Source organism: Aricia agestis, chromosome 3 (assembly GCF_905147365.1).
Source record: "Aricia agestis chromosome 3, ilAriAges1.1, whole genome shotgun sequence".
In the NCBI taxonomy this organism is placed as follows: domain Eukaryota; kingdom Metazoa; phylum Arthropoda; class Insecta; order Lepidoptera; family Lycaenidae; genus Aricia; species Aricia agestis.
This window is the reverse complement of record NC_056408.1, coordinates 6901238-6914535: the sequence shown is the minus strand read 5'-3', so window position 1 is coordinate 6914535 and position 13298 is coordinate 6901238. Positions and strand designations below refer to the sequence as shown.

Genomic DNA, 13298 nt, shown 5'->3' with positions numbered 1-13298 from the left:
ACTCACCGCTTAGGCAAAGTTACGGGCACGATCAACCCACCGCAACTTTGCCAACGTCATAACATCTACCTACATGCCAAATTTCAGCCCGATCCGTCCAGTGGTTTGGGCTGTGCGTTGATAGATCACTATGTCAATCAGTCAGTCTGTCACCTTTGGGTTTTATATAATATATAGATTAAATTGCGTGTAAGAATGATTTTTGAAATATTAAAAGTACACATTCATGTGTTCATTGACGACCTCAGTGGCTCAGTTGGTGGGCTGTTGGTATTACGTGGGAGAGCCATGCTTCGGCACGAATGGGCCGGCTCGACCGGAGAAATACCACGTTCTCACAGAAAACTGGCATGAAACAGCGTTTGCGCTGTGTTTCGCCGAGTGTGTGAGTTTACCGGAGGCCCAATCCCCTACCCTATTTCCTTTCCTACCCTCCCCTATTCCCTTCCCTTCCCATCCCTACCCTACCCTATTACCCTATTCCCTCTTAAAAGGCCGGAAACGCACCTGCAGCTCTTCTGATGCTGCTAGTGTCCATGGGCGACGGGAGTTGCTTTCCATCAGGTGACCCGTTTGCCCCCTTATTTCTTAAAAAAAACCCGCGAGTCGCGGGTTTAAATCCCGCCGACGGAACAAAAAGTTTTCAAAGTTCCTGGATCATGGATGTGTATTAAATTTGTGTATCATATTATAATAAAACTCTTAAAATATATAATATGTACAGTATAAAAGTATTTAACATAATATTTCCGTTGTCTGGTACCCGTAACACAAGTCCTTCGGGTAGTGACATGGTGTGAAGCGTTCATAGATTTAATATAAAATATGTAATAACATAAAGGCTCCTTATCAATTTAAATAAAATAAAGGTATTATGCTAGGTACTTATTATGTAACTTTATAAGTAAAATTAAAAGTAAGTAAAGGTTGATTTTGTGTAGGTGCTAATGTAAATTGATTTATGTTAAAGCCTTTACCAACATACCTTGCAATGTTAAATCTTTATCGCATATATTATTATTATACGTGGTCCACTACGTGGTATTATTTTTTATCATAGAACAATTAATTCCTACTCATAAAAGGCACATGCACCAATGCATCGAGGAACGTGCCAGGCTATTTACAATTTATTTATATCTAGAGATATAAAGTAATTTTTAACCGACTTCTTAACGATTACTCCGCCGTTTGTGAACCGATTTTAGAAATGTTTGTTTTGTTGTATTAGGTTTCACTCCAATTTGGTACCATGTTCACAAAAGTGGTGATCTGATGATGGGATCCATGAGTAATCGAGGGAACTCCTCGAAATTTATATGGAAACATATGGTGATTTTGGTTTTATGTGAAGCATCCTAAGTATATGCTACCAAAACGCAAGATTTCGCAACGAGGTATACTATGGTTCCGAAGATACTAAGAGAACTCCGGATTCCTTATAGATACAAGTTTGGGGGTTTCGGCGCTGTTTTAAGAACTGTAAGCATATGCTACTATGCAAATTACATTCATCATCATCATCATCATCATTACCACGACAGGGTCACCAATGTCACCAAAATTGAACATAACAAATTCAACCTTAACTCCAGAGCGTAAGGCACACATTTGACATTACTTCTGAGAAGTAAGTTGCTTCGATAATAGGCGGCCGAGCCGCAGCGGCCAGGCTGCGGCTGCCATCGAGATAGTCATAGATACCTTAGTATGCAACCACCATAGACCACGCGCACCTGGGGCCGAACGGTGTCTCGAGTCGAACGGTGGGACCGGTTACAGATGTCCCAATTCGTACACCACATGTGGCCGCTTGGGAGTTGAAGCGTTCGAGACCGGTTTCCTGCACGATATAATTTGTTGCTAATAGTTTGTGTATTCTCAAAACTTCACACTCGAAATATTTCGTGTAAAGATCGCTCGAGTCATACAAATGCTATGGACCGGTAGATGTCCGAATTCGTACACAAATTCACCCTCCTATTGGTGGATATGTAGCAAAGTAGTTCATAGTTGTCAAATAAATAAATTACGAACAAATATTCGTGCTTGTGTTTCTTTTACAATATAATTCCCTACTTATAAGTTAATGTGTTTAATAGAAACTTAGTTAAATTACAGTAGCTTGTACAAATGTGAATTCTGTGGAGTAGCTGAATTATGCCCGGTTTCTGAGGAACTTTTAGCGGCAGTTTATCTATTCGTTAGCGCTATTGGTTCGATAAACTAAGAAAGTGCGTTTCTGAACATCGCAATGTGAGATAAACTCCGTTTAAGCGCAGGTTAACTTAACTGGCCAATGTGTGCCGTTTATCGATTTCATAACTTTATTTGACGTTTTGCTTCAAGAAAATAAAATTTAAAACAGTTAAAATATTAAAATTAACATCATGAATACGAGCAGCTCATCAGAGTCTGATTTGAAAGTATTGGAGTTTATTTCTAATATTTGAGTACTTACCTAGAAACTTACGGCCGTTTTCAATAACGTATCTACAGTTAAGAGGATACCACAGCGGCTAGAGAAATGAAAAAAAAGTACGTGTAATATCTATAGCTGTCTCCCTTACCTCAAGCCTATACCGCAGAACGCGATAGAGACAACTGCAGAAAATTCAGAAAATCAACGATTCGTTGTCCCCTGATTCCTTCTCCAAAACTTAACCGATTTAAGTACTTTTTTCATTAAAGATTAAAAAAAGGCTTGAGCTGTGTTCCTATGTTTTGCTTTTTTTGTATAATCTATCCAAATCTGTTTTCTGGACGTTTGAACACAGTGGAAAATCTGGCCATTTTTTTGGGTTTTTGAACGTTCATATCTTATTTAATAATTAAATTATGAAAAAAAAGAAAACATAGGGACATTGTATTAGTGGCCGTAGATATTCAGGAAAAAAATTATAACTCTACTAGCATTATCCAGGGAGGAAACAGGGGACAACGTTTGTATGGAAAAAATGGCGGTGTGGAATCCTCTTAAATATTAAACATTATAAAGTTACTAGCTGTTGCCCGCGACTTCGTACGCGTTAGCATAGTAGATCACATCCCAAGTATTATTTATTGTACAAAAATATTCAATGTCCAGAATTGAATTTCCTACGATTTTATTATATATAGATGTTCCGCGCGGCTTCGCTTGCGTAATTTAGGAATTTCACGCAACCGTACATTTTTCCGCAAAAATAGCCTATGTCCCTTCACGTGGTCTAGTCTTCATTTTTGCCAAATAACATAAAAATTGCTCCAGTAGTTCTTAAGAATCTTAAGATAATAAGCAATTTCATATAATTTCCCCCGTTTTTTCCACATTTTCCTCTATTTCTTCGCTCCTATTAGTCGTAGAATAATAAAATATAGCCTATGGCCTTTCTCAGTGAATAGGCTATCTAACACTGAAAGAATTTTTCAAATCAGACCTGTTCAGACTGACCAGTTCCTGAGATTAGCGCGTTCAAATAAGCCCTTACAAATAATTTCCCCCTGTTTTTTCCACACTTTCCTCTATTTCTTCGCTTTTATTAGTTTTAGCGTGATAAAGTATAGCCTATAACCCTCCTCAACAAATGGGCTATCTAACACTGAAAGATTTTTTAAAATCGGATCAGTAGTTCCTGAGATTAGCGCGTTCAAATAAGCCCTTTTATATAATTTCCCCCGTTTTTTCCACATTTTCCACTATTTCTTCGCTCTTATTAGCCTTAGCGTGATAAAATATAGCCTATAGCCTTCCTCAATCAATGGGCTATCTAACACTGAAAGAATTTTTCAAATCGGACCAGTAGTTCCTGAGATTAGCGCGTTCAAATAAGCCCTTTCAAATAATTTCCCCCCGTTTTTTCCACATTTTCCTCTATTTCTTCGTTTCTATTAGTTTTAGCGTGATAGAATATAGCCTATAGCCTTCCTCAATAAATGGGCTATCTAACACTGAAAGAATTTTTCAAATCGGACCAGTAATACCTGAGATTAGCGCGCTCAAACAAACAAACAAACAAACAAACTAACAATCTTTGCAGAATTATAATATTAGTATAGATAACCGTAAAAAATAGTTCAAAAGTACTTAAACAAAGGTATATTTTATTTTTCTTTCTTTTAACAAGTAGATACTCGAGTTTTTTTTTTTATTAAATTCGGTAGTGTCATTTTTGCTGACGCGATTCGCAAGTGGTAAGACCCAAAAAAGTATATTGTTTGGCCTAAACAAAGCATCTAAACTAACAAAATGAAAGAGCAGGCAGTCTTGTCTTTACAAAGTACTAACAGATGTTGATTTGGTTCTCCGTTAGAACTATTATTGTGTTCTGTGATGTGGACTGTGGTTGTATGAAAACTACATAATATGTACTCGAGGTAAGTAAATGATTTGCAAATTTTGCAAATTGCAGCATTTTTATTCAGTGTGCATCTCATGAAAATTGAATATCGAATTTAAATAGCCAATTTCATTAATTTATAACTAAAACAATGCTTATTTAATTATTTACTTACCCCTAAATAAAATATTTGTAGTATTCGCTTATTCGTAAATATTCGTATTCGTAAATAAAACTAGTAAGTAATAATCCTAATTTAAAAATAGCAAATTTTAAAAGACCCATCTAACGGCAAATTATGGTACTGCTTATCTATTTGATAGTGAACGGTTCGTTGCGTATTCAGAAACGCAGTGACAGATAACCAACGTTTATCCTATACATAACTTTATTGTATAATAGCTAATGAAAGTATAACTGGTAACTTCAGAAACAGGGCATTATACTATTAAATTTTTATCAGAACTTTTGTTCTATTATGTAGTTTATATACGTGTTGGGTATTATAATCTGTGCGTGTCATAGAGTAAAGACGGCTAGTAGGTAAAAACGTTAATATACCTACGCCAATCAGCTGATCGATTCGGGAACGTTAAAATTTACGCGCGTACGTCAAGGTCGCTGATTGGCTAATTGTTCCCCAAATTTCCCGTTATCCTTGACATTTGTAAAATTTGAATATACGCTAAATTTCTATCACTGAGGCTAGACGTATTATTTCTCTCTCCCAAAAATTACTATCTCTGCAGTAGAAAATCAGTCGAAACTAACTTTCTTCGCACCTAATCGTTGCTGCTTATCACTGGCGGCAACATACTGGACCTTCAGAGCCAAATTAGTCAAAAGATTTGGGCATCAAATCCGAGCAGCGACCTTCGGACTACAACGGAGACCAGAGCATCTCAGGTAGAGTACCAGCTGACTGCCCCTGTGGCGACTACTTCACGTGAGTACCCCTTTATTCACATAAGCCACTATTATGCCATTGATGGACAGGGATATGGAAGGTCGGTCTAGTCAGTCTAGCCAGACCCGCGACAAATCACCCTATAAAAACGTTCATGATGATAAGACTGCGCAGATCATGCGAGATCTAATTAAAAAACGCGGAATTCTCAAAGGCAGATTAACTAAATTTTCAAATTATATTGACACTATTAAAACGCCTTTAACTAGAGAATCTAAAATAGATTTAAAACTAAGAATAACCGGTGTCCATACATTATTTAATGAATTCTGTGATATTCAAACACAACTTGAAAATACTGTTCCAGACTGTGACATTGATGATCAACTAAATCAGCGTCAGCTGTTTGAAGACAGTTACTACAGCACTCTGTCACATGCAGAATCTCTCTGTGTCGATGGAGAGGCCGCGGATAGCTTCAAGGTATGCAATAGCACTACACAATCCTCCGTTAAATTACCGGTTATCACTTTACCTACATTTGATGGCTTATATGAGCACTGGCTAGAGTACAGGGATACTTATTTGTCTTTGATACATAATTCACAGGATATAAGTAATATACAAAAATTCCATTACCTTAAATCCTCTCTTAAAGGAAGCGCAGAGATGGTGATTAATTCCATTGAAATTTCAGCCTCAAACTATTCTGTTGCGTGGGAACTGATGTTGAACAGATATGATAACACTAGGCTTTTAGTTCAGAGTCATGTCAAGGCACTATTTTCTATACAACCACTGTCTAAAGAGTCACCTTCACTAATTAGGAAGCTTATAGACACCATAATTAATAATTTACGCGCTCTTAAAACCCTAGGTGAAGCTACAGACTCATGGGACACACTAGTAATCCATATCATCACCTCAAAGTTAGATAAAATTACTGAGAGGCACTGGGAGGAGCACAAAGGTTCTCTTTTGTCTGACCGTAACTCCAAATTAGTTTTAAAGATTGAACATTTAATTCAATTTCTGAAAAATAGGGCTGACTTACTAGAAACTTTAATTTTATCGCATAGCAAAGATAGCCCTAGCACCGATTTTAATAGAAAACCAAATATAACAGTAAGAAGTAATGTTTCACACTGTAATAATGTTTCAACTAATAAGTCAGCCGGTCGCACTGTTCGCAAGCCTATTTGTGTTGTATGCAAAGGTAATCATCCACTTTACACTTGTACTCAATTTATCGCGATGGATTTAAAATCGAAACTTAAAGTTGTCCAAGAACACAGCCTATGTAACAACTGTTTGCGCGCCGGGCACTCCGTTAACACTTGCGTATTCGGGTCTTGTAAGAAATGTAACTTGAAACATAATTCGCTATTACATTTTAACGATTCCGATAACACATCGAGCTTTGTTGCGAAGAGCCCGTCGACTGAATCGTCGATTTCAAGTGCAAGCGCATCGCGCATCCCTGTACAGTGTAAATGTGATAAGGCGAACCTCATTCAGGCAAATAACGTTCACACAGACACGCACATAATAGATTCGCACTGCATTAATGTGCAACCCGTTTTGTTATCTACTGCTATGGTCGAGATCCCCGATAGATACAATATTTATCATTTAGCATGCGCGTTACTCGACAGTGGTAGCCAAAGCAGTTTTATAACAAATTCATTTTGTAAAAAATTAGATATCGAGATTATACAGTCCATTCAAGAAATACGCGGAGTAGGCAATGTCGTATCGCATTCTTCGCATTCTTGTAATGTAAAAATTAAGTCTCGCGTGAGTGCCTACTCAAAACAAATTCAATGTTACGTTTTAAACGAAATAACACCTACATTGCCAGCTGTTTAGGTGCATAATTCTTGTAAACGCTTTCAAATTCCTGATAACGTTCAGCTGGCAAATACGCAGTTTTTAGGGTCACAAAAAATTGATGTTTTGATAGGAGCGGATCATTTTTGGGACTTGCTTATCGATGGCAAGATGCGTCTACCGAGCGGTCCGTTTTTACAAAACACTAAGCTAGGTTGGATAATTTCGGGTCCAATAGATTCTAGCATTGTGCGCAGGGGACATGTCCAATGTAACGTTAGTACTGAGCTCAGTCCATCCACTATAGACGATCAATTACGTAAGTTCTGGGAACTCGAAGAGTTAACTTTGCCTCGAAATTCGCATACGGAGGACGAGCTGGCCTGTGAACAAAGTTTCGTTACAAATACTACACGCGAAAATCATGGTAGATTTGTGGTTCACATTCCACTCAAAAACTCAGCCGAGGTTTTAGGTGAATCTTATTCCCAAGCTAAACGCCGTTTCTTAGCATTAGAGAAGCGGCTATCTCGCGCACCTTCTAGTTACAAACAACTATACGTTGATTTTATGCGAGAATATGTTGACCTAGGTCACATGACCAAGGTCGATACCTACTCGAACCTTAATTATTTTTTGCCACATCACGGAGTATTTCGCGAGCACAGTACAACGACTAAACTTCGTGTTGTGTTTGATGCTAGCGCTGCTACTTGCAACGGAATTTCTTTTAACGACATTCAGCGCGTCGGGCCGCCTATTCAGGGAGATCTGTTAGGTATTTTATTAAGATTTAGACAGTTTAGGTTTACGGCAAAGGCCGATTGTGCTAAAATGTACCGGCAAGTGCTAGTGGCGCCCTCTCAGCGGGATTTGCAGCTAATCATATGGCGCGAGGATACATCGAAGCCACTAGATGTTTATTGCTTAAATACGGTCACGTATGGTACGGCATCCGCACCTTTTCTCAGTGTGCGCTGTCTAAAGCAACTAGCTACCGAATGTTCTGACCCTGAGGTCAGAAGGGTCATAAATAATGACATGTACGTGGATGACCTTCTAACTTCCGGTGAGGTTAAGGTCGATCTTTTAAAAATTTGTAAAGACACTGCTGATACATTAAGTTCCGGCTGCTTTCCATTAAGAAAATGGGTTTTCAACTTTGAACTCGATGAAGATGCAGGTCTTGCGTCTCTAAATAATAATAACGACAATACGCAAAACACGTTTCGTGACTTTAACTTTACTGATAACATTCAAAGGAAAACATTAGGCTTGGGTTGGTGTAACGTGAGCGATGAGCTTAATTTTAACACACAGTTCCAGCCATCCGACACTTCAATCACAAAGCGCACAATTTTGTCTACAGTTTCCCAAATATTCGATCCGTTAGGTCTATTGAGTCCGTCTGTTATTATCGGTAAGGTTCTGTTACAAAAACTGTGGTTGCTAAAGTTACAATGGGACGATCCCCTTCCTACTGACGTAATAAAAACATGGAACCGGTTTGTTATCGATTTGTCTTATCTTTCCGCAATTAAGATCCCGCGACATGTTTTTCAGTGCAACTCAACTCGTAATGAGTTACACATATTCACAGATGCCTCACAAACTGCATATGGCGCCTGCGCATACGTACGTTCTATACGTGGAGATAACGTACAAGTGAGGTTATTATTTTCCAAAGGAAAGGTTGCCCCATTAAAGCCTGTCAGCATACCTAGGCTAGAACTGTGCGGCGCGGTGCTGGGTGCTAGGCTATACGATAAAATTAATAGTTCGCTTACTCGTAAGTTCGATAACGTCACCTTTTGGACCGCTTCAACAATTGTTTTAGGCTGGCTACGCATGTCTCCTAACTTACTCAAAACATTTGTTCAGAATCGTGTCGCTGAAATTCACGACCTGACAGGAAAGTTTTCCTGGCAACACGTCAGCGGCAAGGATAATCCGAGCGATCTGGTAAGCCGCGGGGTCAGCCTTGAAAATTTGGTTTCCTCTAATGTATGGTGGGAAGGCCCTATGTTCTTGAGAAACCTTAATTTTGATTGTAATGCACAATTTAATTCCAATATGAGTGACACTTTTAATGATTTACCGGAACTAAAATCAAATACCTTGCACTCACTGTCATGTAAAGTTGATAACAATAATTATACAGATGAAACTTTATTTCCGTTTAGTAAATTTTCGCAGTTTAATCGTATGAGTCGTTCCGCCGCCTATATTCTACGCTTTACTCACAACTGTCGGCCGTGCAACAAGGCAAATCAGCTGACGGGTGCGTTAGGTATAGATGAAGTGAGACGTGCCGTACTATTATTAGCTAAATGGGCGCAAAAAATGTCATTTCCACAGGAATATGATTTACTCAAAAATGGTAAATGTATAAAGTCAAGTCGACTAGCTAGTTTAAATTTATTTTTGGATGAAAATGATTTAATTCGCGTAGGCGGCAGAATAAATAATTCTGTCGAATTTAATTTTAATAAAAAACATCCCATATTGCTGTGTTCTAAACACAATTTTACACGTTTATTGTTCATATACGAACACAAGCAATATTTACACTGCGGCCAACAGGCTCTGTTATACCACTTGCGCGAGAAGTGGTGGCCTATATCCGGCAGGAATTTAGCTAGGAAGGTGACTCATCAGTGTGTTGTCTGCACGCGAGTTAGAGGTAAGACGCTAAGCCCCCTTATGGGCAACCTACCTAGGGAACGCCTTACACCTAGCTACCCTTTTGATCGTAGCGGAGCTGATTACTCAGGGCCAGTGTTCGTTTTAAGCCGCAAAGGTAGGGGCGCAAAATTAATAAAATCATACATCTGTTTATTTATTTGTTTTACTACACGAGCTATACACTTGGAGCTTGTCAGCGACCTATCCACTGACGCATATCTACTCGCTCTCAAGCGGTTTATTTCCCGACGTGGAAAACCATGTCAAATTTTTTCTGACAATGGACGCAATTTCGTAGGTCTTTGTAATGATTTCGCTCAGTTTTTATCTTCATGTAGCAAAGACATTGTTGATTACGCTAGAAGTCAAAATATCGAGTTTTCTTTTATACCTCCATATTCCCCTCATTTTGGTGGCTTGTGGGAAGCGGGGGTGAAATCGTGCAAGTACCACCTGCGGCGAGTGGTTGGTGGTGCCCACCTGACCTTCGAGGAGCTTACCACAGTACTGACCCAAATTGAAGCGGTACTGAACTCACGGCCGCTGGCACCCCTGTCGTCGGATCCAGCAGACTACTCTCCACTCAGCCCTGGACACTTCCTCATCGGCCGACCTCTCACAGCGCCAGTATGCGAGGAGGACCTGACGCAGGAACCGATACATCGGTTGACCCGATATCAAAGGGTTGAACAACTACGGCAACATTTCTGGACGCGTTGGGCCAAAGAATATGTTTCGGAGCTGCAGACCAGGACCAAATGGAGGCAGAATTCGGCGGAACTATCACCGGACCAGCTGGTTCTGATCAAGGACTCTTCTCTACCCCCGCTGAAGTGGCAGCTCGGTCGTGTCGTGAGAACGATTAACGGCAGCGATGGTATTGCCAGAGTAGCCGACATCAGAACGTCGTCGGGAGTCCTGAGGCGAGCTTATACCAAGATATGTCCACTGGTGGACAACGAACACTCATGGCGAGAGACTTAGACTGCAGAAGACGTTGTAAGCTACTGCTTTCAAGGCCGCGGGCATGTTGGGTATTATAATCTGTGCGTGTCATAGAGTAAAGACGGCTAGTAGGTAAAAACGTTAATATACCTACGCCAATCAGCTGATCGATTCGGGAACGTTAAAATTTACGCGCGTACGTCAAGGTCGCTGATTGGCTAATTGTTCCCCAAATTTCCCGTTATCCTTGACATTTGTAAAATTTGAATATACGCTAAATTTCTATCACTGAGGCTAGACGTATTATTTCTCTCTCCCAAAAATTACTATCTCTGCAGTAGAAAATCAGTCGAAACTAACTTTCTTCGCACCTAATCGTTGCTGCTTATCACTGGCGGCAACAATACGTTTTAGGATAATTACGTTTATTATAATATGGGAACTATTTTTTGAGCAGTTATTTAAATATTTGAGATGTTATTATGATCAGTTACAAAAAATATTGAGCAGTTATTTATTTTTTTGGCGGTTGATTAATTATTGCGACTGTAAAACATGGACAGTAATAAAAAAAATAATTGAGCAGTCCAATAACTGAATGAGCGGCAAAAATGATGGAATGAGCGGTTCGATAAATGAATGAGCGGTTCTATAACGACTTAACAGCAGGCCTACTTATCCTCGGATACCGTAGCGGGGGGACGAAGGGGGGGCGCAGCCCCCCGCCAAAATAAAAACAAACACAATCCAGAAAGTCCAAGAGTAGGTTAGGTTAGGTTAGAACTTAGACCACAACACAGAGGGAGCCGAGCGAGCGAAGCGAGCGTGCTGCGGCAGCAGCCGGCGACCGTCTTACTTTCACTTTATAATGGTATGGAACCCTCCATGGGCGAGTTCGACTCGCACTTGGCCGATATTATTATATTTTACCGCCTCATTGTTTAAAGAACTGCTTAGAATGAGATTTCTTACTGACAAATTCCGATTCGTTACTGCCCACACGTAACCGCTGATTCATTAATTTTTACCGCTCATTTAATTATTTTACTGTTCAATAATGTTTTCAATGATCCATTTCATTATTTTTTACAACTCATTTTTGTTTACTTTACTGCTTAGTTTTAACTGCTAAACTAGTTATTAAACGTGCCATTTATAATGTTTAACTTACCAAACTGCCCCTTTAAATAAGTGCCTTATAATATTAATATTCAATATAATAAATAAGTACATCTTCTTATCTTTCTCGTGTCACAATGTTAGTTACCTTACTCCTCCGAAACGGTTTTACTGATTAATGATTATAGGTACTCCTATTAATCCTTCGATCGTGGATTCTTGGAAAACTATTGTTATTCTATTGTGTCTCGCTCACCGGTGAGCTTGTAATAAGATACGTAGAATAATATACAGGTGTATTTTTCTACGTGTAGTACGCGATAGTTTACTAGGTAACTAAAAAGAGTGAAATTATTATTTTTAACAAAAAATTAAAACCGACTTCCAAGGTAAAAACAATAATAACATCCTTTAAATAATATGAACTAAAAAGTATTAAATAATTTTTCCTATCTAATAGTTCCTTTTTCCGAATTCGGCTAAAACTCAACTATTTCTGTACTCAATCTTCATAATTTTGAAGTCGGTGCCAGTTAAATAAAAAACCGGCCAAGTGCGAGTCGGACTCGCGCACCGAGGGTTCCGACAGCTTAAAGGTATTATAGACCTGAGTATTTGGTATGAATTTCAATTTAATACCTCTACGCGTTTATGAGGAAATGGGTAGTAAGTTTAAAATTATTAAAAAAATATATATTATGTGATGTAACTAAAAATTTATGGTTTTCGTAATTTTTCCTTTATCTATGCTATAAGACGTTGCTTCGTACCAAATTTCAAGATTCTGAGTTCACGGGAAGCACCCTGTAGGTTTTGATTCCCTTGCAAGTGTCGAAAATTTGCGGCATAAACGGCTGTATATTTTGATTGCGTTGGCTTAGAAGTTTGATTTTTTCACAGCTTCAAGGGACAGTAGACCTGAGTAATTGATATAAATTTCAGCTTCAGACCTCCACGCGTTCCTGAGAAAAAGGGTCTTGACAGACGGACGGACGGACAGACGGACAACAAAGTGATCCTATAAGGGTTCCGTTTTTTCCTTTTGAGGTACGGAACCCTAAAAAGTTTCAAATATTCTGGCAGACTGAAGATTCAGCTAAGTATATCTGGTACCGACTTCAAAATGATGAAGATAGAGTACAGAAATAGTTGAGTTTTAGCCGAATTCGGAAAAAGGCACTATTAGATAGGAAAAATTATTTAATACATTTTAGTTCATATTATTTAAAGGATGTTATTATTGTTTTTACCTTGGAAGTCGGTTTTATTTTTTGTTAAAAATAATAATTGTTAAATGCATCGAGGAACGTGCCAGGCTATTTACAATTTATTTATATCTAGAGATATAAAGTAATTTTTGTTCGTGTAATACAAAACACGATATTTGTTCGAACTCTACTTTCGAGTATCCTCGTACCCATCGTTAATCAAATGAGGTGTTAAATGACCCAGAGAACTGCGGGAGGCTGAGGAGTGAGGAATTGGAGACATTC

General features: G+C 38.8%; 2 protein-coding genes across 2 annotated transcripts; both read left to right on the top strand.

The window, feature by feature from the left end:
• Positions 1–5298: 5298 nt before the first annotated feature.
• Positions 5299–8725, top strand: LOC121740416. The gene is made up of 4 exons (XM_042133104.1): positions 5299–5326; positions 5594–5709; positions 7141–8346; positions 8657–8725. The coding sequence occupies exons 1-4, from the start codon at positions 5299–5301 to the stop codon at positions 8723–8725; spliced, it is 1419 nt and encodes a 472-aa protein (XP_041989038.1).
• A 936-nt stretch (positions 8726–9661) lies between these two features.
• LOC121725550 lies at positions 9662–11037 on the top strand. Its single transcript, XM_042112558.1, has one exon. The coding sequence runs from the start codon at positions 9760–9762 to the stop codon at positions 10723–10725; it is 966 nt and encodes a 321-aa protein (XP_041968492.1). The 5' UTR covers positions 9662–9759; the 3' UTR covers positions 10726–11037.
• The last annotated feature ends 2261 nt before the right edge of the window (positions 11038–13298 follow it).